This window comes from Saccostrea cucullata, unplaced genomic scaffold, assembly GCF_032062105.1.
Source record: "Saccostrea cucullata isolate Sc308-1 unplaced genomic scaffold, CSIRO_AGI_Scuc_v1 ctg78, whole genome shotgun sequence".
Classification (NCBI taxonomy): Eukaryota; Metazoa; Mollusca; class Bivalvia; order Ostreida; family Ostreidae; genus Saccostrea; species Saccostrea cuccullata.
The window spans coordinates 1,158,972-1,185,340 of NW_026940638.1; the positions used below are offsets into that span (position 1 = coordinate 1,158,972).

The 26,369-nt window shown below is 33.4% G+C and overlaps 2 protein-coding genes across 2 annotated transcripts in view; one reads left to right on the plus strand and one right to left on the minus strand.

Moving 5' to 3' along the window:
- The first annotated feature begins 377 nt into the window (after nt 1–377).
- Nucleotides 378–8,921, plus strand: LOC134255898 (eukaryotic translation initiation factor 3 subunit L-like). The gene is made up of 19 exons (XM_062738491.1): nt 378–526; nt 775–823; nt 1,713–1,860; nt 2,028–2,107; nt 2,235–2,296; nt 2,421–2,490; nt 2,751–2,824; nt 3,139–3,219; nt 3,888–3,978; nt 4,418–4,572; nt 4,740–4,910; nt 5,132–5,265; nt 5,421–5,520; nt 5,670–5,743; nt 6,011–6,068; nt 6,212–6,250; nt 6,365–6,457; nt 8,240–8,320; nt 8,719–8,921. The coding sequence occupies exons 1-19, from the start codon at nt 494–496 to the stop codon at nt 8,770–8,772; spliced, it is 1,647 nt and encodes a 548-aa protein (XP_062594475.1). The 5' UTR covers nt 378–493; the 3' UTR covers nt 8,773–8,921.
- A 1,271-nt stretch (nt 8,922–10,192) lies between these two features.
- LOC134255842 (uncharacterized) overlaps nt 10,193–26,369 on the minus strand; it is a 45,578-nt gene continuing 29,401 nt past the window's right edge. Inside the window, exons 25-40 of the mRNA XM_062738392.1 lie at nt 22,709–22,870; nt 22,416–22,450; nt 19,285–19,410; nt 19,001–19,169; nt 18,516–18,609; nt 17,435–17,568; nt 17,256–17,327; nt 16,943–17,081; nt 13,967–14,130; nt 13,384–13,559; nt 13,155–13,268; nt 12,631–12,692; nt 12,467–12,526; nt 11,908–12,114; nt 11,543–11,790; nt 10,193–10,737 (exon numbers count right to left, since the gene is read on the minus strand). Of these exons, the coding sequence (XP_062594376.1) occupies nt 11,576–11,790; nt 11,908–12,114; nt 12,467–12,526; nt 12,631–12,692; nt 13,155–13,268; nt 13,384–13,559; nt 13,967–14,130; nt 16,943–17,081; nt 17,256–17,327; nt 17,435–17,568; nt 18,516–18,609; nt 19,001–19,169; nt 19,285–19,410; nt 22,416–22,450; nt 22,709–22,870 (1,929 nt within the window). The 3' untranslated portion in view covers nt 10,193–10,737; nt 11,543–11,575. The remainder of the gene's footprint in view (nt 10,738–11,542; nt 11,791–11,907; nt 12,115–12,466; nt 12,527–12,630; nt 12,693–13,154; nt 13,269–13,383; nt 13,560–13,966; nt 14,131–16,942; nt 17,082–17,255; nt 17,328–17,434; nt 17,569–18,515; nt 18,610–19,000; nt 19,170–19,284; nt 19,411–22,415; nt 22,451–22,708; nt 22,871–26,369) is intronic.

Here is a 26,369-nt window from a genome sequence, read left to right on the forward strand (position 1 = left end):
TTATTTTTTTTTCCGCACTGTTTAACTTAGGCATTTGGCCATACCTTGAATATAGAGATAAACAGTTTGTCAGCGCAACTTCACACATAACTTTGCAGGTATTTATGACACAATGTGTATGTGTCATAATCAGGAAATTAACGTTATAGGGCACTTTTTAACTGTCAATAAAAAGGATAACATAATGCGCAACTCCTCATATACTTTGCACAGAAATTTGACAAATTATTATTTATTTTTGTAGTGTTATTAAAAAACAAGCAAATAATGAAATTATTCAATGTTTTTTTTCAGAATACTTTCTAATATTACGTCTTTTTTCATTTTTTATTTTTATCAATTTGTTTTCTTTATTAGTTATTTATTTATTTTATTTTCATTTTATTTTTCTCAATTGTTGGAGTCGCTCAGAGAGACGATTTTTATTAATATCGGGCTCGTTATTCCAATTGTAAAGGGAAACAATCCTTTCTTTACTGCCACAACATCGACCATGTGGGGCGATCAAGCAGATTTTCCACCTGATGTAAGTTTCAAATGACTTTAGAGTATATTTATGTGTGTCTTTGTGATCGTGCTTTCATTATCTATGAAACTTTAATAGTATTTTTAGTTTTCGATTCTCCAGAATGATCTGGTTTGGGAACAAATATTTAGTTTGAATTTACTCTGTTATATGAAATAACCAGTAAAAAATGAAATTGAATTAAGGCATGTATCTTGAACGACGTGGAAAGAATGTTACTTACTATACATTTATGTTTTTATTTTTAGTACTATCCGGCGTACCCTCCACCGGTTGATTTACATGACATGCACACAGGTATATTATAAATTATAACGTATGATCAGATTATTGCAGTCTTATTAAATTGTTTATCAAATTTTGATTGCATCAGTTACACTTATTTTTATTTTTGATATATGAACATAAATTTAAAGAACAGGAAAAAGTAGATGGAAGCTTTAAGTGTAATCAGTGATAATAGATTAGTCGTCAAACCGGCCTAAATTTGCGCAAGAGTTACTTCCCATGACACCATACATGGAGGTCCAAAACCAAAGCCTGAACAGGGCTGATTTTCATTGTTCAACCAATTTTAGATTTTTATTTTTGCGATTTTGAATTAGGAATTATTATTTTTCTGAAGTATATAAATTTTTGGAAGCCTCCTTTATTAAAAAAAAATCATTTATCAAAGATTTTCCACCGAATATTTCTGCTATATTTTCTTAAACTTAATAAGACAAAGAGGAAAACTCACCGAGTCGACCTCCAATATGGCGGCCAACGGGAGTAACTTTTGCTAAATTAAGGCCCATCGAAAACTATGTATATGATTCAGCTGATACAAATTATTTCCATCAAAATTAATTATGCAGTGAGGGTTTTCAATAAATTTTAAGTGAAGACGTGAACTAATGCATTAGAAGAAGCTTTTATAGACGTATTTCCAATATTTTACTTTTCCAGCTGTGAAATCTGCAGCCACAGATTTCGATCTGACACAGTCATAAAATGGCACCCCATGACATGACCCCAGTTATATTTAAAGCCTTAAATTGAAGAGATACAATTACTTTTACACCTGTTCTTTAAGGCAGATAGGAGGGACATGAATGAATCCCATGTCCTAGCCAAAATGTTTTATCCTTTCATTTCTTTAAATAAAAGTAATTTGTCACTTTTGAATTCACTAATTACTTGTCAGGTGATCCCCGTCAGGACATTGAGTACGAGCGCCAGTACCAGCAGTCTACGTACATTGTACCAGATATCATCAAAAGCTTTCTTACTTACTTCCAAAAGAGCATCACCGAACAGAATGTTTATGAAATTCAAAATGCTTATGAAAATGGGTAAGAGTTAGAGCAGTACATATTTATTTCACATGTTTTAAGTGCTTGTTTTTCGGTAAAATAAAATATATTGAAATAAAATATATTTCTAGAAAAATTTGTGTCGGAAACTAAGTAGTCATAAAAGATTACAAAAGCGTTCATGTATTCTATTTTTGTTTATTAAGGTTCAACAAGTTGACAGAGAGATTTTTCAAGACTTCTCCTTGGCCAGAGGCAGAAGTAGTTGCCCCAATCGTTCAGAATGGTAGGTGACATTATTAATGGATGAAACAAAGTTTGTAATGCTTGCTATCATAGTACACAGTTTAATAATTTAATTTTGAATACAACATATGCATATTTTCTAAATATTTTTAACTCCCTGATTCCAGACCATTTGTTTCTGATCTTGTACAAGGAGCTTTTCTACAGGCACATTTATGCTCGGGTTCAGGTAGGATTTGATTTTATGAAACATTCATATTTCATTTTGTCCTAGTGACTTTTTTATGGAATTCAATTTGGATACACATTTTAATGGTACTTGAATAATTTTTTTTCATACTTGATTTCTACAGAATGGACCAACCCTGGAGCAGAGATTTGAATCTTATTACAATTACTGTAATCTCTTCAACTACATCCTCAGTAAGTTTTATTGCATTGCCTGCACTGTAAGGATGGTCATAGGACTGGGGTGGGGGGTCACTTTGTCTATTCCCTGTCTGTCATTCTGTCTGTGACAGGCATGACACTTACAAACAAATATTAAATGGCATGTGTTTTATGAATATTCTTGTTTCTGTGACAATTGTAGCTCTTAATTCTTCCAGTCTGAATTGTGGTAGATAATGGATGTCAAATATATTCCATCAATACAGGATATATATATATATTCTGCTTTGTAGATGCTGATGGCCCTGTACATTTAGAGCTGCCCAATCAGTGGCTGTGGGACATCATTGATGAGTTTATCTATCAGGTAAGTCTAATTCTAATGGAATGTTTTTTTTTAAAAAGTGTAAATAATTCAAACAGTATAGTTTATATGGGTGTAGTCCTCTGTTTTATTTACAGTTCCATTGAGTTTCAACTAAATTGTTATCACTTCAGTACTTTAGAGTGTTTGTTTTGATTTGTTGACAGTTCCAGCGAGTTTCTACTAAACTGTTACATGTATCATATCAGTACATAAGAATGTTTGTTTTGATTTGTTGACAGTTCCAGCGAGTTTCTACTAAACTGTTACATGTATCATATCAGTACATAAGAATGTTTGTTTTTATTTGTTGACAGTTCCAGTGCTTCAGCATCTATAGATGTAAAGTGAACAAGAAGTCAGAGGAAGAGATCAGTTTCCTGAGAGCCAACCCCAAGGTTAGTGTAAATAGAAATCAGGGTTATTACACCTGTGTCAGGTAATTGTGATTAAATGTCATGGTGTGTATGCAATTTCAGATTTCTATAATTAAGGTGATTCCACCATCACAATTTTATAGGTTCAAAGTACAAAAACTATATTTATTTTCATATGATATACTTTAAACTTTCCAATTAATATTGCAAAAAATGTATAGGTCACCATATTATTTAAGATGCGAAACATAAATATAGAGAAGTGTATGTCACCAAAAAAATCGCACATTTTTTGTAAACAGTATTATGAAAAATATGTAAAAACTTGTTAAAATGTATAATTCTGATGCTGAGTGTTCCTAAATACTTCCTACTTAAAAGATACTTTTGAATTGTGAATATCAGGGAAACTATTTTACAATAAAGCAAATGCCTGAATGAAGAGACCTACGAAGGGGTTATTGCCCTTGTCAACATTTTTTGAAGATTGAATAATTGATTAAATGTAGAAAATATGCATTTTTAAAAATCTTTAACTTAACAATATTTATCATTACACCTATTGTAAAGCATTGTTCCAAGAGATATTGTTCTATTAAGTATGAATTTAAACTAATTACAGTTTTTGCAAAAACCTATGACATCATAGGAGGGTGGAATTACTTTAACTAAGCCTGTGTATGTTTTAGATCTGGAATGTCCACAGTGTCCTCAATGTGCTCCACTCCCTGGTGGACAAGTCCAACATCAACAAACAGCTGGAAGTCTACTCCATGGGAGGTAAGGCCTTCATTAAAACTAGCTGTAAAATGTATATGTGGTATAAACTGTTAAAAAAAAAAAATTTATAATGCATTCCAGAGCATTACAGAAAAATGACTAATTGACTTTAAAAGTGAAATGAACAATCTCAATTTACACACCCCTCTCAAATAAATTTAAATTATTGGGGAAAATATTGTTGAGTTGTAAATTGGTACAATTTTTTATTGGTTGGGTCAGAGTTTATGAAACAAAACATTTCTTTTTTGGTTGATTTTATTCACATACAAAAAAGATGACTAGATTTCCAACCCAAATTACACATAATGTACATAGTTTACTGGCCATACTTTTAAGTTTTTCTATACTCCTTGTTGAGCGATTTACTTAAATATTTTAAGTATATATCTGTACTATACAGTACTTTTGTTAAATCGTCCACTTGACCTGATTCCAGGTGACCCTGACAGTGTAGCGGGGGAGTTTGGACAACACAGTCTGTATAAGATGCTGGGGTACTTCAGTCTAGTAGGACTCCTCAGGCTTCACTCCCTCCTGGGCGACTACTACCAGGCTCTCAAGATTCTGGAGTGTATTGACTTCAACAAGAAAGTAAGCCATATTTATTTTTAAAAAGAAAAAGGAAACAAAAAAATATGAATTGTTCTTTGTATTGATTGGTAAATAGAAAAATGAATTAAATAAGGATATGTCAAGGTTAAAAAGTAATGTTTGTTTTTGTGATGAAGATTTAAAGCAGCACATTTTAAATATTACAGAGCATGTATTCCCGAGTGCCTGCCTGCCAGATCACCACATTTTACTATGTGGGTTTTGCTTACCTAATGATGAGAAGATACCAGGATGCCATTCGAACATTCTCCAATGTTTTGTTGTATATCCAGAGAACAAAACAGATGTTTCAAGCCAGGGTGCAGATGTATGACCAGGTGAAAATTTAACAGATACTTGATTATTAGTAATTTAATATTAAAGTCAATTTTTAGAGTAACACAAAGTTTGTCAAAGTATTTAATATTCTCAGTATACTTTGTGACTTAGAACTATAAGTGATGCTTTTTGTAATAAAAAAAGTGACAGTAAAGATCAATATTTGAAGTAATAATACAAATCTATGAGGTAGTACAGGTTGAACTTTCTGCCTCTATAGATCACTAAGATGAATGATAAGATGTACACTCTTCTGGCTATCTGTCTTGTTCTACATCCGATGAGAATCGACGAGAGTGTCCACTCCCAGCTCAGAGAGAAGTTCCAGGACAAGATGCTCAGAATGCAGAAAGGGTAGGAAAGTTTGAGAAACTGTCCAGTCCACTCAAACTTTTTTTTTGTGTGTGTGTGAATAAAGTTAACAGTCAGGTTGTAATTTTTCCTTTAATATGTCCCTTGATTCATATATATTCTGAGTAAATGAAGTGTATGATGGTTCAAAATTTCAGAGACATTGAGGAGTTTCAGAATAACTTCTCTTTTGCCTGTCCTAAGTTCCTGTCCCCGGTTCCACCTAACTATGATGCTGTGGCCTCCATAAACCATAAGGTATAACAAGGCTCTTATTCTGCAAATATGTTCTCTACATAAATCCTCCAGTTATGGTTCTTGTGCTCTGAGAGTGATATTTTACACAATATTAGCAAATTATAGTTATTCTCACTTTCAGTGTTTAACATGCCTTCGTATTTTTCCAGGAGCCCTTCCTGCTTCAGTTGAAGGTGTTTATAGAGGAGGTGTCTCAGCAGATAGTACTCCCCACCATCAGGAGGTAAATCTGTCACTGTATTCATCAGAATTCATAATTGTACTCAAAGACATCATTTTAATATGAAGAATAAGCTTTCCAATATAACTGAAGTTATTTTTTCTTCAAAGTAATCCAATATCACAAGTGGTTTGTTATATCCCGTTTCTATTCTATCCTACATATTCCTCGTTTCATTTGAACACTCTTTCTGCAGGGCTATGGCTTGGTGATCATCTCTCAGTGTTATTTTAATTAAGTACTTGATTTACCCGAGTCATTTTGTTGTAGTTACCTGAAGCTCTACACCACCTTACCCCTGTCAAAGCTGGCCATCTTCATGGACATGGTAAGTCTAGTGGTACCCAAGTCCTTAGATGTGCTTGTCAAGCTCCAACAATTATTTATTTCAGATTTAAATAGAAAATAAATCTTAGTACAAAAATTCATTTTGACAGATGTATTAGGATTCAATGATTTTTTTTATTTTAGAGTGAGGATGAACTGAAAACACATCTGATGTGCTTTAAGGTATGTTTCAGTAATAAGTATATTAGATAACTGAGCCATCTTATATATGTATATATCACTAATCATTTGGACATGGTGTAAATTATTTGAAGCTCTTGTTCATCTTAAATTCAGCATAAAATGAAGAATGTTGTGTGGACGAAGGGAACCAGTGGTTTGGAGGGGGAGTTCCAGTCGGCCTCAGAAGTGGACTTCTACATTGACAAGGTCAGTATACACAGCGGACTTCTACATTGACAAGGTCAGTATACAAAGTGGACTTCTATATTGACAAGGTCAGTATACACAGTGGACTTCTGCATTGACAAGGTCAGTATACACAGCGGACTTCTATATTGACAAGGTCATTATACACAGTGGGCAATCTACATTGACAAGGTCAGTATACACAGCGGACTTCTATATTGACAAGGTCATTATACACAGTGGGCAATCTACATTGACATGGTCAGTACACACAGTGGGCAATCTACATTGACAAGGTCAGTTTACACAGTGGACTTCTACATTGACAAGGTCAGTATACACAGTGGGCAATCTACATTGACAAGGTCAGTACACACAGTGGGCAATCTACATTGACAAGGTCAGTTTACACAGTGGACTTCTACATTGACAAGGTCAGTACACACAGTGGGCAATCTACATTGACAAGGTCAGTACACACAGTGGGCAATCTACATTGACAAGGTCAGTACACACAGTGGGCAATCTACATTGACAAGGTCAGTACACACAGTGGGCAATCTACATTGTTAAGGTCAGTACACACAGTGGGCAATCAACATTGACAAGGTCAGTATACACAGTGGGCAATCTACATTGACAAGGTCAGTATACACAGTGGGCAATCTACATTGACAAGGTCAGTATACACAGTGGGCAATCTACATTGACAAGGTCAGTATACACAGTGGGCAATCTACATTGACAAGGTCAGTATACACAGTGGGCAATCTACATTGACAAGGTCAGTACACACAGTGGGCAATCTACATTGACAAGGTCAGTATACACAGTGGGCAATCTACATTGACAAGGTCAGTATACACAGTGGGCAATCTACATTGACAAGGTCAGTATACACAGTGGGCAATCTACATTGACAAGGTCAGTATACACAGTGGGCAATCAACATTGACAAGGTCAGTATACACAGTGGGCAATCTACATTGACAAGGTCAGTATACACAGTGGGCAATCTACATTGACAAGGTCAGTATACACAGTGGGCAAGTCTGAAGATTACTTTGTACTTAGGAGATATAATTTTGTCCATTTTCTGGCTTATACGAAAACTAGTATATTCATTTAAGCATTGAACATAGGTCAGTATAACACACAGTGGCCGTGCCAACAAATTGAATACTGCGTTATTATAATTTGTCGGCACGGCCAAGTGTGTAATAGGACCGAAGACATCCCAAAATATGAATTCAATGCTTATATTTACATTCTCTAATTTTTTCTCTTCATATTTGTTTATTTCGGTAATCTTTAATGTAAATTTAGCGCCCTGCAAAACTGGTGTGCTTTATAGACGTAACAGCCGTTTTTGACGTTTTTGACGTTGCAAAGTTTAATAACGCAAACGAAAATTGCGAGGGAAAAAAGTGACAAATTAATTATAAACGCACATTTGTTGTATTTTTACGTTAATTTAACAGGGTTATAGTTTTTGAATTAAATTCAGTCAAAATAATGTACATTTTGATATTCTAGAGTATTGAAAATACATATAGTTCCTACTGTATATTCTAACGCGCGGTGACAAGGTTTCGTGTGTGTTATAGAGATTTGAACGTCGTGGATTTCTAATGGATTTCATAAAGAAAATTACACTGAATGTAAATATTTAGTTTTAAAATTGCAAGTATATGTATTTATTTTGGTTATTGACAGTAGAGGTTGAAACTTCTTAATTGTACACAATTTGTTGTTAATTATTTTAATTAAGTTAACAATTTATATTTCTTTCGATGAATTTAGGACATGATCCATATTGCTGATACAAAAGTTGCAAGAAGATATGGAGATTTCTTCATTAGACAGATTCATAAATTTGAAGAGGTGAGCATTATTTACTTTAATTCAAAGGCTAACCTTTGGCTCAGAAACTTTGTATGTTGTCTATTTGTAATCTTTCGCTAAAATTTGATAGTTTAAACTCACCTGAGCTGAAAACTTTGAATTTTTCTGATCAACTTTTCTCCAGCATCCATTTGTCTGTCTGTCTGTGTGAATTAAACTTACTACGTTTTCAACTTCATTTTGAGAACAACTGGACCAAACGGAGACTAACGTTTTACATTGGACTACTTTAAATTAGCTCACCTCAGCTGAAGGATCAAACTGTGCATTAATACTTTCATTTCAGTTTCTTTAAGTGAAATGCTCTTCTATAAAGTACATTTAGCAATACTTGAAGCTGTAATTTTTCATGTTGTTTAATTTGTTTTTGTTGCCAGATAACCAGAAATTTGAAATTAGTTAGTTCAGGAGCTGGAAAGACTTCCTCTTAACACTGCTGACAGAATAGTGGCAGTGAACAACGCATTAATACAAAGTGACAGCAAACTATGTTATAATACAGTGACATTATTTAATACATTCAGTGTCAAATGTCATTAATGTTCAGTGTCTAAAGGGAAATAAAATATTGTAAATGTCAGTTGATTGTGGTTGGTTTGTATAGAAAGATGACTATTAGTTCATAGCTTTCTGATCTGAACAGTCATGGTTTCATTTGTAAAATTTTTAGTTTCTTGTTAAGGTAAGACCTAAGCAGTTTTAAAAGCACGCTTTACTACCTCTATCAGGCAATACTTGATAACACAAGAAAATCAAGAACACAGTATATTTTGTATTGTTGTTGGTTTTACTATGTATAATGTATTGCCTGTATATTCTGTGTTGCGTCTATTTGATAGAGACATCACCATCAATTCAAATGGCCAATAACGAATAAATTTCAAGAAGAAATTTTTACTCTTGAAAAATAAAGTTTAGAAACTAAAAGACCTACACATCGTGATAGAATGGACAATTCTTTAATAAGCTCAAGAATGTCCGCAATGATGAGAAAGAAATGTTTTGAGACTGCTGTAGCTCTCACATACTTCATTTCTTTGTTTTCAATTAAAAATAATTTAATATTAGTTGTAACACGTCATTTGATTGGTTAAACGGTTTTATCCATTTTGTATAACATAACTTGCCTACGTCACAATGAGTTACGTCAAAAACGTATTACTCCGCTTGACGTTAATTTTAAAATAAAGCTCAGTTTTAAACCTTTTTCCCAAGGAAATATTGTCCTATTGTTTACCCTGCAATTAAATTATATCGCGGTTTATAAAGCGTAAACTGCCTCAAGTTATGTTATATCGGATAACATAAGTTGAAATAAGCTTCATTCCTTAAATAACCATCTAAAAGGGCCATATCAGTAATCTGCATCTCATGTGTTCTAGCCATACATAAAAATACATTTATCTGCAAAAGAAGAGGCCATATTAGTGCTCATAGCAATGCCACTGACTTGCAGGTTATATTCTCAATTGAACATGAAATAATTTCACTTGAGAACATGCCTAAAGAGCTAGGCAAGGTATCTGGTAGAGGGACTGATCTACTATCCTTAACTTGACCTACTTCACAATGTTACTGTAAATTTTCTAAAAAAAAAAAAAATTACAGGGAAAACGTAAATTAAAATATTCTTTCACTGCAGAATATTCTTTGGGCAGTAACTATAATGTAGCTTTTGTTTTAACTTCACATTGACCAGACTGTTTTTGTGTTAAATTGTATTTTTATAAGCAAAATGGGTCTCACAGCAGGTCCTGTGGTGAAATGCAGGTGCTGATGTTGTTTCTACCTAGTCTGTCATACATTCACTAAAGAAAGAAATGATGGTTGTTTCAAGTACATTTTATTTAAGACAATGATTTTAGCTGCATGTTATACAGTCAAATAGTGTATAAAAATTATAATGATCAAAGGCTATCAATATATCTTGCATAAAAACAAATAATCAGTAATGGGAAACTTTCAATGTAAAAGCAAATGTTTCATAATTTACATAATTTTTATACAGTAAATCAAGATAATTGTTGCTATATTGATTTAAATTTTTCAAATAAATGGAATTAAATAATATATATCACAGAAATTACATTCTGACATACTAAATGGTAGATCAGATCTGACAGCTGTACATGTATTTTCATCCTGGCCTGCTTATGTATGACATTTGTAATGGTGAATCTTTTCATCTAGAGTGGTAGTGACAAACATTCACAACACATCTGGCATTCAATGGAATGTATCTTGATGACAATGCACATAATAGCAAGATCCAGATTTGAATGACATCACTCATAGATGGCAGTGAGCCTTGTAACCTGATCATGGAAAGCCATGCATTGAATGCTGAGTCCACATCCTTTAATTGTCTAATAAGGTAAAGAATTGGGCCTCAAAATCTGAAAAAAGGAAAGAAGACAATTTTTTGAAGCCAAGGTGAATGTGAAATAAATAGTAAAAGTCAAGGTCAATTTTTGTATAACTCTCATGCCCTACTGACTATTCAATAACATCTTTTTGCAGTGATGTATATTCACAGATGAATAGCAAAGGGAAATACCTTCTGTCAGAAGAATACAAATTAAAAGAGCCCTAATCATATGTAACTAAAACCTGATCAAGTGGTCCAGAATAAAATGCCTCTCTATTATATAATATTTTAGTTCACCTCATCTGAAAGCTCAAGTGAGCTTTTCTGACTACCCATCGTCCTTTTTCTGCCTGTATTCTTTTCACATTTTCAACTTCTTCTCCAAACCACAAAGCCAATTTTAACTTAACTTGGAACATAGCACCCTAAGATGAAGGGAAGTTAAAATGCAAGGGCAAAGCCCCTTCACAAGAGGAGATAATCAAGAAAAGACGAAAATAGGATAGGGTCATTACAAAATTTCCTCCAGAACCACTGGGCCAGAAAAGCTGAACCTTAAGTGGAAACTTCCCAGGTTAGTGTAAATTTTAAATTGTTCAAATCATGGCCTCTGGGGATAGGTTGGGACCACAATAGAAAATCAAAGCTCTACATTGAAATATACAGGAAAAATATTTAAAAATCTGCTTCTCAAGAATCACTGGGCATCAAAAGCTGAAAATTATGTGGAAGTTTCATAAGGTTGTGTAGATTTTTAGATTCTTCAAAGCATTGCCCCCGAGGGTTGAATTTGAGAACAATAAAAGAGAACACCCAGGAGGAGTTAACTTTACCTCCTTAATTTGTTATCCTAATTACATCTGATATCAATCATCATAATCTGCCCATCTGTTGTCCCTCTGGTAACTAGATCTGTCATTTCTACTGCCGTATCGACTACTGCCCTGCCCCCTGCCTCCATATCTACTGTCACCGTATCGACCTCCTCCATATCGACTGTCACCGTATCGACCTCCTCCAGGTCTACTGCCGTACCTTCTATTAGATTCGTAGTTCCTGGAATACCTGCTTGCTTGAGCAGCTGAAATGAAAAAAGATTTATAGGCTTTGGGTTTTCCAGAGATCAACTCTATTTTAAAACCACATACTATATAAAACCAGTTTGACTTTTTAACTTTACTAAAAGCAAACAAAGTACCTTCCATTAACTCTTCAGGGATATCTTGACCACTCTCTTTAAGTATTTTGACAAGTTTGTTCACTATATTAGGCTGTTCTAACAGACAGAAGAAGGAGATAGATTCGCCTTTCCTTCCCGCTCGTCCGGTACGTCCAACTCTGTGGACATAATCCGTCAAGTCTCGTGGAAAATCAAAGTTCACTACATGTGTAATGTCTGTAACATCTGAAAGAATCAATAGACCAATTTAAAAGAGGTTCACACAAGAGTGAACAAAATCTATTAAGAAATCCCTGAATCCCTATTCATGAACAATAATGAACAGGTCTGTTCCCTAAATAGAAGTCTACAACGATCAACGGACAAATGCTAAAAATAAACAAGGAGCTCATTCTTCTGACCATTCTTCTATTTATGGATATAATTAATGCATAGAATCTGTTGAAAAATATGATTGCTATAAATGTTTGTTTATACCTTTATCTGAGTGACATTTTAACCACATGTGCTTGAAACTGTTATTTTTACTTTATTTTTACACACTGCAGGAATTATAAAACTGAATATACACCCATACCTATTCCTCTTGCTGCTACATCAGTTGCCACTAAGATTGGTACCATTCCCAGCCTGAAATCTGAATACCGACAAAAAATTATTATGCGAGATAAGTGCTTCATCCTTTCATTTCCATAAGAGATCATGGGGTCAACATCAAGGCCCTGTACATCTAGTACCTACCTTTCAGAGCCCTGTCTCTACTAAACTGACCAATATCTCCATGTATAGCCACTATCTTCTTCCTGTAACAGGACATCACAATCAAACACCATTCCAGTCTTTATAATCAAATGCATTGGTTTCCTAAAGATCCTCTGTATACAAAAATTCTTTTTTTTTGGGGGGGGGGGGGGGGGTGACAATAATAAATTGATTGTAAGGTTTTAAGCATAGGGCATCTGCTTCCCCCAGGAACTTTGAAAAGAAACCATTGTCCATAAACTATAATTCACTCAATTTTAAATCAATAAACAAATCACTCTTACTGGTTAAAAGAACAAGAAAATTGAAACTCCTAGGCGAACAGTATATAGAGGGTCATTAATTTATAATCACATACTTTTTTTAACTGGTATCTTCTCCTACCTGAGCTACAATATCAGATTATCTACCTGAATTTTAGCCTCCTTCAGTTGATCACCTTTGCCTGAGAGCTCTGTAGACACTGAATATAAGGTTATTTCCATAACTTTGATTTCACTTACTTGAGAGCTTTGTGCAACTTAAATGCCAGATTATCAGCCTTTGCCTTGGTGTTGGTGAAGATCAGAACCTTGGAGTTTGGCTCACTTAAAACTTGCTTCATTTCATCCACAAATCTAAAATATTATCCACACATTACTTATACATGCACATGTACTGCTAAACCTAACAGTTTAATTTGAAAAGGATTCTTAGCTTAAAAATAGTTTCAAAATCAAAGGAGAATCTTACTTGTATAGTTTATCATTTTCATCATCAACCAAGATCAGCTTTTGATTGATATTCTTATTAATGGTCAAGTCATAGTGTCCCAAACGAACTTGGACATTATTAGACATGAAGTCCTGGGCCAGATTTTTGACTTCTACAGGCCAAGTGGCACTCCACATTGTTGTTTGTCTGAATGGCTGTAAAAATAGAGGTTCTGGGTCTAAACATGCTCAAATTTATGTAAATTTACAGATAACTTAAGAGGACTCAGGTATAGTATTGAATTCATAATAATTCTCTCCAAAATACCATCAAAAATGCTATTTAAAGTCTTAATAAAACATTTACTAGATGGAAGAATACTGCAAATTACTTTTAATTCATGAGGACTTAATTTTTTGCGTAATTAAGCGATACAATGTGTGCCCTAAAAAATTTCATTCTCTTGTTTATTATTTTTTCTTAAGATTATGTAAAACAATAGACACAATTCATGGAATTTTTTTCTCGATAATAAAGAGATAATAATTTCAAAAATAAGGTGTCGCAAAATAAAGTGATCTACAGTACTTTTAGTAATCTGATAAGTTCTTCTCTGTCTTACACTAAGATATTTCATAACGCTCCTAATCTGAGGTTCGAAGCCCATGTCCAACATTCTGTCTGCCTCGTCCAGCACTAAGTATGACACGTCCTCTAACAACATGGACTGTTCTCTCAGAATATCTAACAACCGGCCTGGAGTAGCAACTATGATATCTAGGCCTCCTGTAATACAAGATGGAAGATATCATATATAATGTCATTCATTAATATCTAGATAATCCATATTGTAAACAAGAGATGTTTGTAAAACACTTATGCCCCCCTCCCCCTAAATTGAAATTTTTCTAAGTCCAAAAGGGCATAACTCTGTCAAAAATGGTGCGATTGTACCAAAAACAAAACTTGACAAAGACATTTAATTGAGAAATCTGTGTACCAAATTTCATCTCAGTATGTGCAATCTCTACAAAGAAAATGAACGAAAACTGCAAATAACTGGAATTTTTCTAAGTCCAAGGGACATAACTCTGTCAAAATTGGTGCAATACGTTCTATTTCCACTATTGAAGAGTTATAGTTCTTAGTGCGCTCTTTTGTGAAAAAGTCAGAGAATGTACAAATCTTGTGGGGTACCCAAAACAAAACTTGACTTAGATATTCATGTAAAATATCAGTAAACTTTCAGTATGTACAACTGTTGCAAAGAAAATGAATGGAAACTGCAAATAATTGAAATTTTTCCAAGTCCAAGGGGCATAACTCTGTCAATAAAGTGCCCTGCCACAGCTTGATATGCCCGTCAAATATTGTTCAATAATCATAAATTGGTTGGGGTGCAAGAAAATCAGGTAACCTTGTTTAACAGAGTGACACATGCAGATTTCAATGATCTAATTTCCATTTCTTATCAAATTTAAAATATTGTACATACATCTCTAAGAGACTTACAGGATTAATTTCAGGGATTAATTATAACAAATAATACATCATGTAATTCTTAACTGGCTGTGTTAGAACTTAACAAATATCCATCTGCAGCTTTAAATTGTTTATTGCATATTTTATGAATTAATGGAAATGCTACAGTCTAATAAAAAATCAAAAATAAATTATTCTTTAGATTATGAAATTCTAAGTAAGTCATGACTGCAATTTGTTGCAAATATATAAAAACTGAAATGTATTTTTTTTTTTTCAATGAACACATATACAATTAGTTTTAATTATATTATACAATACTAATTTAGTTTTAATCATACACTAAAACATCAATTTGTTTTAATTACATTACACCAATTGAAAGATCTTTATCTGAACTATAGCCATCAAGAACTCTTAATTAACACAAGCAACTATGAGGCCATTTCTTTTTACCCAACTCCCAAGAGATAAATTAAGATAACACAGCTGCATGATCATATCTAGAGATGCTCTTGCTTTACAATAAACTCATTAATTTCTCTCTAATTTGACGTGCAAATTTCTGCTACCAAAATTCTTCTTGACCAGTGCTTGATAATTATGCCCATGGGACAAACTGAATTCCTCTCAAAACATTAACATTTGTTACAGATTGCTGTAAAGTATATGAATATGAAAAAATAAGTTTTTACTTAATTTAACATTTTTTAATAAGGATACAACTATATTTTTACATTTTTTAGGATTATGAAATTTAAAATTTAAAAGACTTAGTTTATTTTTAAAAATTTACTTAAATTAAAGGTCACAGTGACCTTGAAATAGACCGCGACACACCTTCTACCATAGATGTATACTTTTGCTAAGTTTGAAAGCTCTAGGTCTAATAGTTTTCTAGTTATGAGCCGGACAGGATTTTTCCATATTTGGCTTTAGCATCTTTATTAAAGGTCAGAGCGACCTACTTTTTGTGCGCGACACACCGTCTACCCAAGAAGTATTAGTTGACAAAGTTTGATAATCCTAAGCCTAATAATATTCAAGTTATGAGCCGTACAAGAATGGACAGACAGACGGACGGACATGAAGCCTATAACATACATGTAATACGTCCTGCCTTAAGACGGGCGTATAAAAATGGTGCGATCAGACCCAAAACAGAACTTAGCCTAGATCCTCATGTGATATATCTGTATACCAAATTTCAATATGTGCAACGGTTGCAAAGAAAATGAACGGAAACTAAGTGGACTGACAGACCAACAGAAGCAGCAAAGCAATATGCCCTCCCTTCTTTGAAGGGGGGCATAAAAAGGCTGGTAAATAAATGTTTTGACAGGCAATAAATTACAATTAAGAGAATTAGAGAAGAGAGATCTTTCCCTCTGTTGTCAAATTCTCAGGAGATATAGATAACACATGATCAGAGATGCCCAACTTCCCATGCTAAGCTCATTAATTATCTTTAACTGGATACATGTCCACTCATATCTCGACAAATGGATAGACTATAATTGGAATTTTTCTAAGTCAAAAGGGCATAACTCTGTAAAAAATGGTACGATCATACCCAAAACAGAACTTGGCCTAGATATTCATCTGATAATCTGTATACCAAATTTCATTTCAGTATGTGCAACGGTAGTGAAGAAAATGAACGGAAACTAAGTGGACCGACAGACCGACGGACGGCAGCAAAGCAATATGCCCTCCCTTCTTCGAAGGGGGGCATAAAAAAGCCCAGAGTTTATAATACATTTTATAGGGTTCAGGAATAAGCTGGGACAGAATTATACAATGTTCATACATTGTACAGAGTTCAGTAATATACTGGGACAAACTAATTTTAAAATGTTTCTATATTGTACAGTGTTCACTAGTATAATGGGAGAGATGTGTTTGTATTGTTGAGAGCTCAGTTATACACTGGGATAGATGTGTTTAATTACCGGTACATTTATAGTTTTGTATATTTTTACAGTAGTATGTTAGAACACCTAACTATTGTATTGTTTTACAATCTGTAAAGAGCTTGTTAATATACTGGGTCAGATATGTTTATTTACAGGTAATGTAAATATTTAACACTGATCTCCATTATGCTGGGACAAACCTAAAATTTCCTGCATTTGTCTTGACTTGGAGGATCCTCCATACAAACATCCAGTCCTCAGCTTAAATGGCTTACAGTAGGGGAAGGAGACCGAGGCAATCTGCTGAGTTAGCTCCCTTGTAGGCGCCAAAATTAGTACCTTTCATGAATAAAAAATATATAAAATATGCAAAATTTTGTCCTTCAAGACTGAAATAGCTTATGCTCATACAATTTCCTTGAATGCATGAAAGGTTTTATATTTACATGTAACTGATTAATTTATTTGAATTAACTGAGAACACTGTCACACTCATATATCATCATCACTCACCCTCGGTCGTCTTGGAAACTTCTGTTTTGTTGTTTTCTGATTCAGTGTATGCACTATTGCTGGTAACATGAACTGAAACAGGACATAATATCATCAAGTGTCATTCATACAAAAGAATAAAATAGTTATAGCAAAATACTGGTTTCATTTAAATATAAAGAGATTCCTAATATAGTTACCCCGAGTGTTTTCCCTGACCCAGTCTGTGCGATCCCTACACTGTCCAGCCCTGATAAAGCAATAGGCCATGTCAGAGACTGTATGGCTGTCGGTGTGGTAATTCCATTCTTTGTTAGCGTTGTCTTTATTTCCTCTGAAAAAAGTATTCGTACACTTGTATTATATTTTTATCACTTGTGACTAATGATTGTGTACCCATAATTAGTCTTAGTCTGTTCCCAAGTGGCATCTATTTATCAGAGAAATTGTATAAAATTTGAATTTTCAAAGAAAAATTTTCACAGAGAGGTAAATAACGAGATTTTATTATATGATTGAATAATTTCCATCTCTCTGATTGGCTGAGATCCAACTATGTTAGAAAAATACTACGTTGTATTGACCTGCACGTGACGTTCCAGGTCAATAGAAGGATTTATTTACTCTACATTGATCTAAAAATAAATTGGGAAATTCCAAATTGATACAAGTTATTTAAACGACTATGATTTTTTTGTTGTGAACAAAACATAAGCAAATATATATTTTAGGGTGAGGGTGGTTAGGGACCCCCCTACAACACTTTTACTGAACAACATTTTTTTTTTTTACTTTTTGGCAGTCAGTTTTCTCTGAAATACACCTTCCTTTCAAAATCTATCCTATAAAAAAGACTGACATTATATATTTTTTCATGGCAACTAAAATTGATAAAAAAAACATTTCAAATTGATACGACTGGTACGGTTTATTCACATTTTAATTCTACTTCTCTCTTGTATTTGGCTAGGACTTAATTAGTTTAGTTTAATATATATTTTATTCATAGAAATGGATTGAACAGCAGGCATAAATGCCTATGATTGTTCTCTCCATAGGACTTAATTAAATGCAAACAAGTAATGAGCTGTATCATTTTATCAGTGAATCATATAATAAAACAATTATTGCTGTTTTTTCGGTCAATACAATGATTCAGCCATCTTCGAAGTACAATATTCACCTCGCCCTTCGGGCTCAGTGAATACTGTACTCCTCAGATGGCTAAATCATTGTATTGACCTCAAAAAACAGCAATAATTGTATAGTATCGTTACCAACCTGGAAAGTTTACGTGATCCAAATCTAACACAGGGTTAGGAACATCCCCATACACCTTAACATTATGTCTTTCATGGAATATCTTGACCTCCTCCTGATGAAAATAAAGTACAAATTAGAAGTCTTTTTCAAAATCTTTTAATCTAAAATATCTAATAACCACCTACCCAAGGTTTTGAAAGTAAATCATTCATCACTATTTCACCTCATCACAAATTAACTTATTACAGTAAAACTCATTTAGTATGAACACGGATATTGTGAATTCATGGATATAGCAAAGTTATCATGGATCCCAAGATATATAAATTAAACGAATTCTTCATACAGATATTATAATGAATTAAGGATATAGTGAAGTAATTTCGTAGGTCCCAGTGACTTGGTTATAAATTAACCAAGTTTTACTGTAAATCTATTTGAAATAACTAAAAGATATGTACTGCAGAAAATACTGCAGCAACACATCTCATAGTAAATATTACCTCTGTCATGTTTCTGACAGCTTCATGTTCCAAATAGAAGTTTTTCTCCAATTCAGTGAACTCTTGTTTTTCTTTTGGTATGTCCTCAAGAAAATCATTCCAGGAATTGCCATAGCCTACATTTTTCCTGACACCATTTCCTATGAAGTAGTCTTCACCTCTGTTTGATCTAAAACAAAGGAAATCATTTTTAATGTGTTTTTTTTTGAGAATTTTTTCTAAACCTTTTTTTTTAAGCATAGCACATCAGGATAAAAGCAGCACATTCACTGTTCTATAAGTACCTGTACTTATCTGTTCTGTTTCTGGTGCTTCGGGCTTCCAGCAGTTTATCTAAACTTCCTTTATCATCCTGAAGAATTGAACACACTGAAAATCTTCTCAAAGAATTTCCTGCCTTTTCAAAACATCTGTAATTTAAAATGAACAACTTATATTTCTATAGGAAATAATAGTAATATGAAGTATTTGAAGCAGACTATTGCTGGACCTCTTCAGCATCTGAGATTTAAACGAATAGGACATTGCTATAAAAAATCAACAACTTTATATTTTGTTGGATTTAAACCTTTTAAAGTTAAGAGACAAAAGTTTTATAGTAATATAGTTACTTAAGGACATTCGATCCTGAGATTTTGAGCGTATTTTGGTCAGGTTCTTTATTTATAAAATTCTGCATCATTTTTAAGTTCTAACATTAAATTTGAATTCTACAGTGCAAATTCAACTATATTCCATGAAAAAAACGCAAGTAAATTCCATTCAAGTAGATTTAAGCTAGGGACTATGTTTTGTGGCCGAAGGTTTTTTAGACGAAAATGATCAGTTTTTCTATTTTGAACTATAACAGTACTGTTAATTTTGGATTCCTATTTTTCCATCCTGGTTGCACACAAAACTGTTTTTTGCAGTGAAAAGTGTTATGCTGGTTCTGAAATATCTATTTAATTATTTCTTATGAATTCTATCAACAAAGTGTGACAAATATAGTAAATATATTCTGAAAATCCGGGAAAAAATTGAGCCAATCTTAACGTAAAATTGACACTTTTTTAGTAATATCTAAAAATTTACATCATATACCCCCACTTTTGATGTTCTTTTCTAAATATTCAAGATAAATTTGACCTATTTGCTTAAAATCAGAAAAAGTTTAAGACTTTAAAATAATTTTCTTGCTTATCAAATTTTCAATGCCAGAAAAATCACTTTTTATCAGTGCAGAAAGGTCAAATAATTGAAGCAATTTGAAACTTTTTCTTTGCCAAATTTTTAAGTGTCTTTTTATAAACAAACTTAGAGTTCATTTTGTTTCATGCTTTAATTGGATAAAAATATTGGAAGGAAAATGTCAAAAATTTAATTTTTAATTAAGACACAAATTTCAGTGCAAAAAGGTCATATTAAATGTACTGTAGCGCCCAAAAGAAGCGTATTGACCCCCATTTTTTGATTTGAATTTTAATTAAGCTATGAATGTAGAAACTAAAAATACACTTGGCAAAAAAAGTTTAAGACTTTAAATATCAGGATCGAACGTTGTTAAAAGGATGTCCAAAGTTTTAAAGTGAAAAGTTGAACAGGGCAGTTAATCCAATTCAGCCTTTATACATCAAAATATTGAAAACAAGGAATCGAAGTCCAGGTAAGAGTTCCTGAATCAACTTGTGTGACACTGGTCTGAGATTCGTAGAAACGTCAGACTAAAAACTTTAGTCTCTAATTTAATAAACAGCAAATAGATTAATAAATACAATTATGTGCCACCCCATCACTCCATAGAACTGAGCAAAATGTTTTTTTTTCCTATATGGTAGGTATATATGTAGGACTCCAAAGTGCCATGGGACTCCAAAGTCCGATGGTCACGCCAAAGTCCGATGGTCTGTGCCAAACCCCGATGGTTTGACACGCTAAAGTCTGATGGCGCAGAAAACAATTACTTTTTATGACGTCATAGTACCACTGCTCAAAAATGCGATGCCAAGCCATGCCAATAAATAAATACAAAATATAATAAATACAAAGACTAGCCCTTGTCTTTTGGATGTAGATGCGAAACTAAGACTTATCAGTTGAACAATGAGTATCAACTCTAACCTAACTATCATAGGTGGGTGCAAGACTAATCTAAATCAATCCAATAGTGTGCGAGGACTAACCCTAAAATCTCTCGGATGGGTTCGAAGAAACACAATAGTGTTCAAGGACTAACCCTTATCACTCGAATGGTGTACGAGGACTAACCCTAATACCTCTGATGGGTGAAAACAAAAAGCAATATCAGTAAAAATGTATAGGAGATGAGTACTGAATCAATTAAGCATTGAATTCATATTTTGGGATGTCTTCGGTCCTATAACACACCTGGCCGTGCCGACAAATTGAATACCGCGCGTTAGCACGGTATGATAATTTGTCGGCACGGCCAGGTGTGTTATAGGACCGAAGACATCCCAAAATATGAATTCAATACTTATATTTATATTCTTTAATTTTTCCTCTTCATAATTGTTTATTTCGATAATCTTTAATGTGAATTTAGCGCCCTTCAAAACTGGTGTGCTTTATAGATGTAAGAGCCATTTGTGACGACGTAAAGTTAAATAATGCAAACGAACATTGCGAGGAAAAAAAATTGACAAATTAATTTTAAATGCACATTTGTTTTATTTTTATGTTAATTTAACAGGGTTAATTTTTTAAATTAAATTTTGTCAAACAATGTACATTTTAGTGTTCATGAAGAAATGAAAATGCATAGTTCCTACTGTGTATCCTAACGCGGGGTGACAAGATTTCACGTGTGTTATAGAGATTTGAACGTCATGGATTTCATTAAGAAAATTACACTGAATGTAAATATTGGATTTTGAATGCAGAAGAACGTCATGACGTTGGACTTTTGTGACGTCAAAAATGTTAATTGTTCCTCCGTACCATCGGGCTTTGGCGTGTCAGACCATCGCACTTTAGCGTTGCGCGTCTCATACGAAACGAGCCATCGGACTTTGGCGTTCGTAAAGACAACGAGCCATCAGGGTTTGGCGCAGACCATCGGACTTTGGCGTCACCATCGGACTTTGGAGTCTTACATATATACCGACTTTAACTTTAATTAGCAGGGGACACCATCTGGTGGTTTATTCCTAAACTGCACCCGGCATGGCAAGGTCAACAGAAAGGATCCAGCAGATATATTTCCTTGAATAAATAAGCTAACGGTTTTAGTAAAGATATTTAAAATATTTATTTTTTCACAGAGTTAGAAGTCTTTTTAAATCGTATCTGCTTTGCATACTATCAGTTTAATCTGTTTCATAAGATTAGAGGAAATTCTGACTAATCGATAAAAGGTGAAAACGCTTTAATGCAACCAGTTTTCATAGAAATCATGAATTAAAAAAGAACATACTTCTTTTCCAACAATCCATGACCTAGTCTAGCTATCTGCAGAGTTTTAGAAAGAGGGAATGAAAACACTTTCAACATGCTTGACAAACACGTGTATTACGTCAGTGTTCTAAACTCGTTCCCTAGACCGGACTGCAATCAAGGGAGGTATATACTATCCCAGTTAATGGGATTTAACCGATCTCGATAAGTCCCAGTAACTGGGAAAATGTCAAAAAATATTAATAAATAGGAAAATAAAGGTTGAAAATGTAAATATGTAGGATATTAATGAGAATAAAACAATTTCCATACAAATTTGGATGTAGGTTGAGGCTGAGCCGCCGCAGCCGTGTTGTCCTTGGAGGAATCAGCCATGATGATATAGACTGCGGTACTGCGACGGCGCATGCGCATTATGCACTTCAGATCAGTTACCGGGATATTTTGAGTTCGGTTAAATCCCAAGAACTGGGACTATAAATACCTCATCAAGGACAGAGAACTAGAAAATATTTGTTAAACCGTTCCGCGAATAACTCGTTAATCCATTACAATCTTCAGAAAGGAGCTGGGTGAACAAAGAATACAAAATGCTCATAGCTGTTCAGAGGAAAATTTCTTGCAACTTTTATAAACAAATATTTTTATGCCTTCATAACTGAAGATTCGGGTAAAAAGTTTTTTGTCCTGTTCGTCCGTCTGTTTGCCCGCAAAAACTTGAATTTTGTCCATAACTTTTGAATGAGTGGGACTAAGGCTTGCATATTTCACGGGTGCATTCCTTGTAACAATACCTTTCTTCTTCTGGTACCACCAAATTTGACCTCTTGACCTTGGAGTTTGACCCACTTTTCCAAAAAAATCAAACTTTAATCTTGATCAACACTTAAAAACAGTTGATGCCACGTACCAGCTAGGCTTAGGGTTTTCATATTTCAAATGGGTATTTATTGTGACAAGACCTTTAATGGGTATAAATATTTTTTATGCCCCCGGATCGAAAGATCCAGGGGGTGTATTGTTTTTTTTCCTGTCCGTTTGTCTTTTGTCAACTTTAACCTTGCCCATGTAACCATTGCGCTTTCAAAGTTAATGCTTTTTAAATATTTGACACGAGTGTTCATTTTGACAAGACCTTTCCATTGGTACAGAAATTTTGCCCATTTGACCTTAACAGTGACCTTTGGTCTACATTTGAAACCCTTAAAAATCTTACAAGTGTATACCACTTCAGTCTAAGTCCCACTCCAGAATTGTGTTACCATCGAGGGCATGGGCATAGTGTTTCACAAACTCATCTTGTTACCTTCTGACATTAAACTTAGAGTTTGATCCACTTAATAAAAAAATTAACCTTGACCATAACTTTTGAACAGTCAGTACTAGGGCTTTATTTTATGACAGGTTCAATTATTCCTTGTAAATGAAACCATTCTCTGGAAACCAACAATTTTGACCTCGATCTTGGATTTTGACTTGTATTTTAGAAACTCCAATCTTTTCCATACATCAGTATGGACACCAGTGTTTCACAAACACATTTTGTTTTTAAATATGTTTCGTCGCCCGCATATATGACATGAAATTGGTACCGTGTTTCAAGATGATACCGGGTACAGATGTACCCTGGGTACAACCCCCCACCATTTATCCTTATTAATAAGGTTATAATAAGGGTACAGTACAAAACCATTTAATTCATTGATTGTATATTGTTTAACGTCCCTCTCGAGAATTTTTCACTCATATGGAGACGCCACCACTTGCCGATGGAGAGCCACAAAATTTGACCTATACTCGGCACTTAAGGACGTTCGATCCTGAGATTTTTAGCGTATTTTGGTCAGGTCCTTTATTTATAAAATTCTGCATCATTTTTAAGTTCTAACATTAAATTTAAATTCTACGGTGCAAATTTAACTATATTCAATGAAAAAACCGCGAGTAAATTCCATTCAAGTAGAATTAAGCTAGGGACTATATTTTGTGGCGGAACCGTACTTTCAAAATCTTCTGTCAAACTGATCCTTTTTTAACTTGAATACCTTGAATAACTCATGAACTAACTAAAACAGCCGTAAAAGACATATCTTTGCAGGTTAATTTTCATACAACATGTCTCTGAGTACATACCTCTAAAAATTCAACAGCCAAAATTAAACATAAAGAAGTGTGATATCATATTTTATTAAGCTATGCACCAAATCACATCAAATTTATATTAAAACTTGTGGAAAGAAAAAACATTCATTTGCCAGGAGAATATTTGAAATCTTTCCTGGAAAACATTAAAAAATTATGTTGAATCTTTCTTTAAGAATAAAATCTCAAAATATCTTTATTTTTAATAATTCTCAAAATCTAAATTGTTTACATGCCATTTTTTCTTTAAAATTAGTAAGAATCATATCTAAGGTTAACAAAAACACAAACTTTATTATGATTGACCAGAAAAATTTAATAAAACGGCCATTTGAACACGTATACCCCCATTTTTGGAATATCAAGTTTTTCAATCATTTTTAATAAAATTTAAAACGAAAGTAAAATTTAAAAAGATATAGACCTAAAATCTATAAAAATAGATCACAAGTTAGTTTGTTTAAAAAAATAAGAAGGGTTTATTAGGTTCATAAAGGCAATTAAGAATTTTGTGTCTGTATATGTGCTAAAAGCATATAAATCCTTTGGACAAAGTGTAAAGTGTTAATTTCCATAGTATATATTAAATGCTTTGTATTCAAATTGACACTATAATCAATAAATTTATACTTATTAAATTATTTTCAAGCAACCAAAATATTTTATTACAAAAAAAGTGATAATCAGAATTTTATATTGGTGTGTAAAATTAAAACCGGATCCGTAAAAGTATGGACCTTCCTTAATTTTGGATTCCTATTTTTCCATCCTGGTTGCAAACAAAACTGTTTTTTGCAGTGAAATGTGTTATGCTGGTTCTGAAATATCTATTTAATTATTTCTTATGAATTCTATGAACAAAATGTGACAAATATAGTAAATATGTTCTGAAAATCCGGGAAAAAATTGAGCCAATTTTAACGTAAAATTGACACCTTTTTAGTAATATCTAAAAAATTACATCATATACCCCCACTTTTGATGTTCTTTTCTAAATATTCAAGATAAATTTGACCTATTTGCTTAAAATCAGAAAAAGTTTAAGACTTTAAAATAATTTTCTTGCTTATTAAATTTTCAATGCCAGAAAAATAACTTTTTATCAGTGCAGAAAGGTCAAATAATTGATTATGCGAAGCAATTTGAAACTTTTTCTTAGTCACAATTTTTAAGTGTCTTTTTATAAACAAACTTAGAGTTCATTTTGTTTCATGCTTTAATTGGATAAAAATATTGGAAGGAAAACGTCAAAAATTTAATTTTTAATTAAGACACAAATTTCAGTGCAAAAAGGTCATATTAAATGTACTGTAGCGCCAAAAGAAGCGTATTGACACCCATTTTTTGAATTGAATTTTTATTAAGCTATGTATGTAGAAACTAAAAATACACTTGGCAAAAAAAGTTTAAGACTTTAAATATCAGGATCGAACGTCGTTAAGGCCATTGAGCAGTGAGGGACCTTTTTCGTGCCAGCTCCTATTGCGAAACAGGACCTCCGAAGGTGTGGGGTTGGCACAGCCATATCTTTTCAGTTGGAGGCACTATCAACTACCAAACATTTTTTGAGCAAAAAGCGAATAGTAGTTATGTTTTCTATAGTATTCTACTTATCGGCAAAATTATTGGTGGAAGGGGGGTTCTATACGGCCATATATATGACTTTTTTATGGACATTCATGATTGGTATCTAGCTTTGCGTAATGGCACCGATTCTTCACAACAAAAATAGCTCTACTTTTGAGTGACTTAATTTTTATTTTCATTTTGCATGATTTACGTATTTACTCTTCTGCAAAAAAGAAAAAAAAACAAGATGACTTTGTGAAAC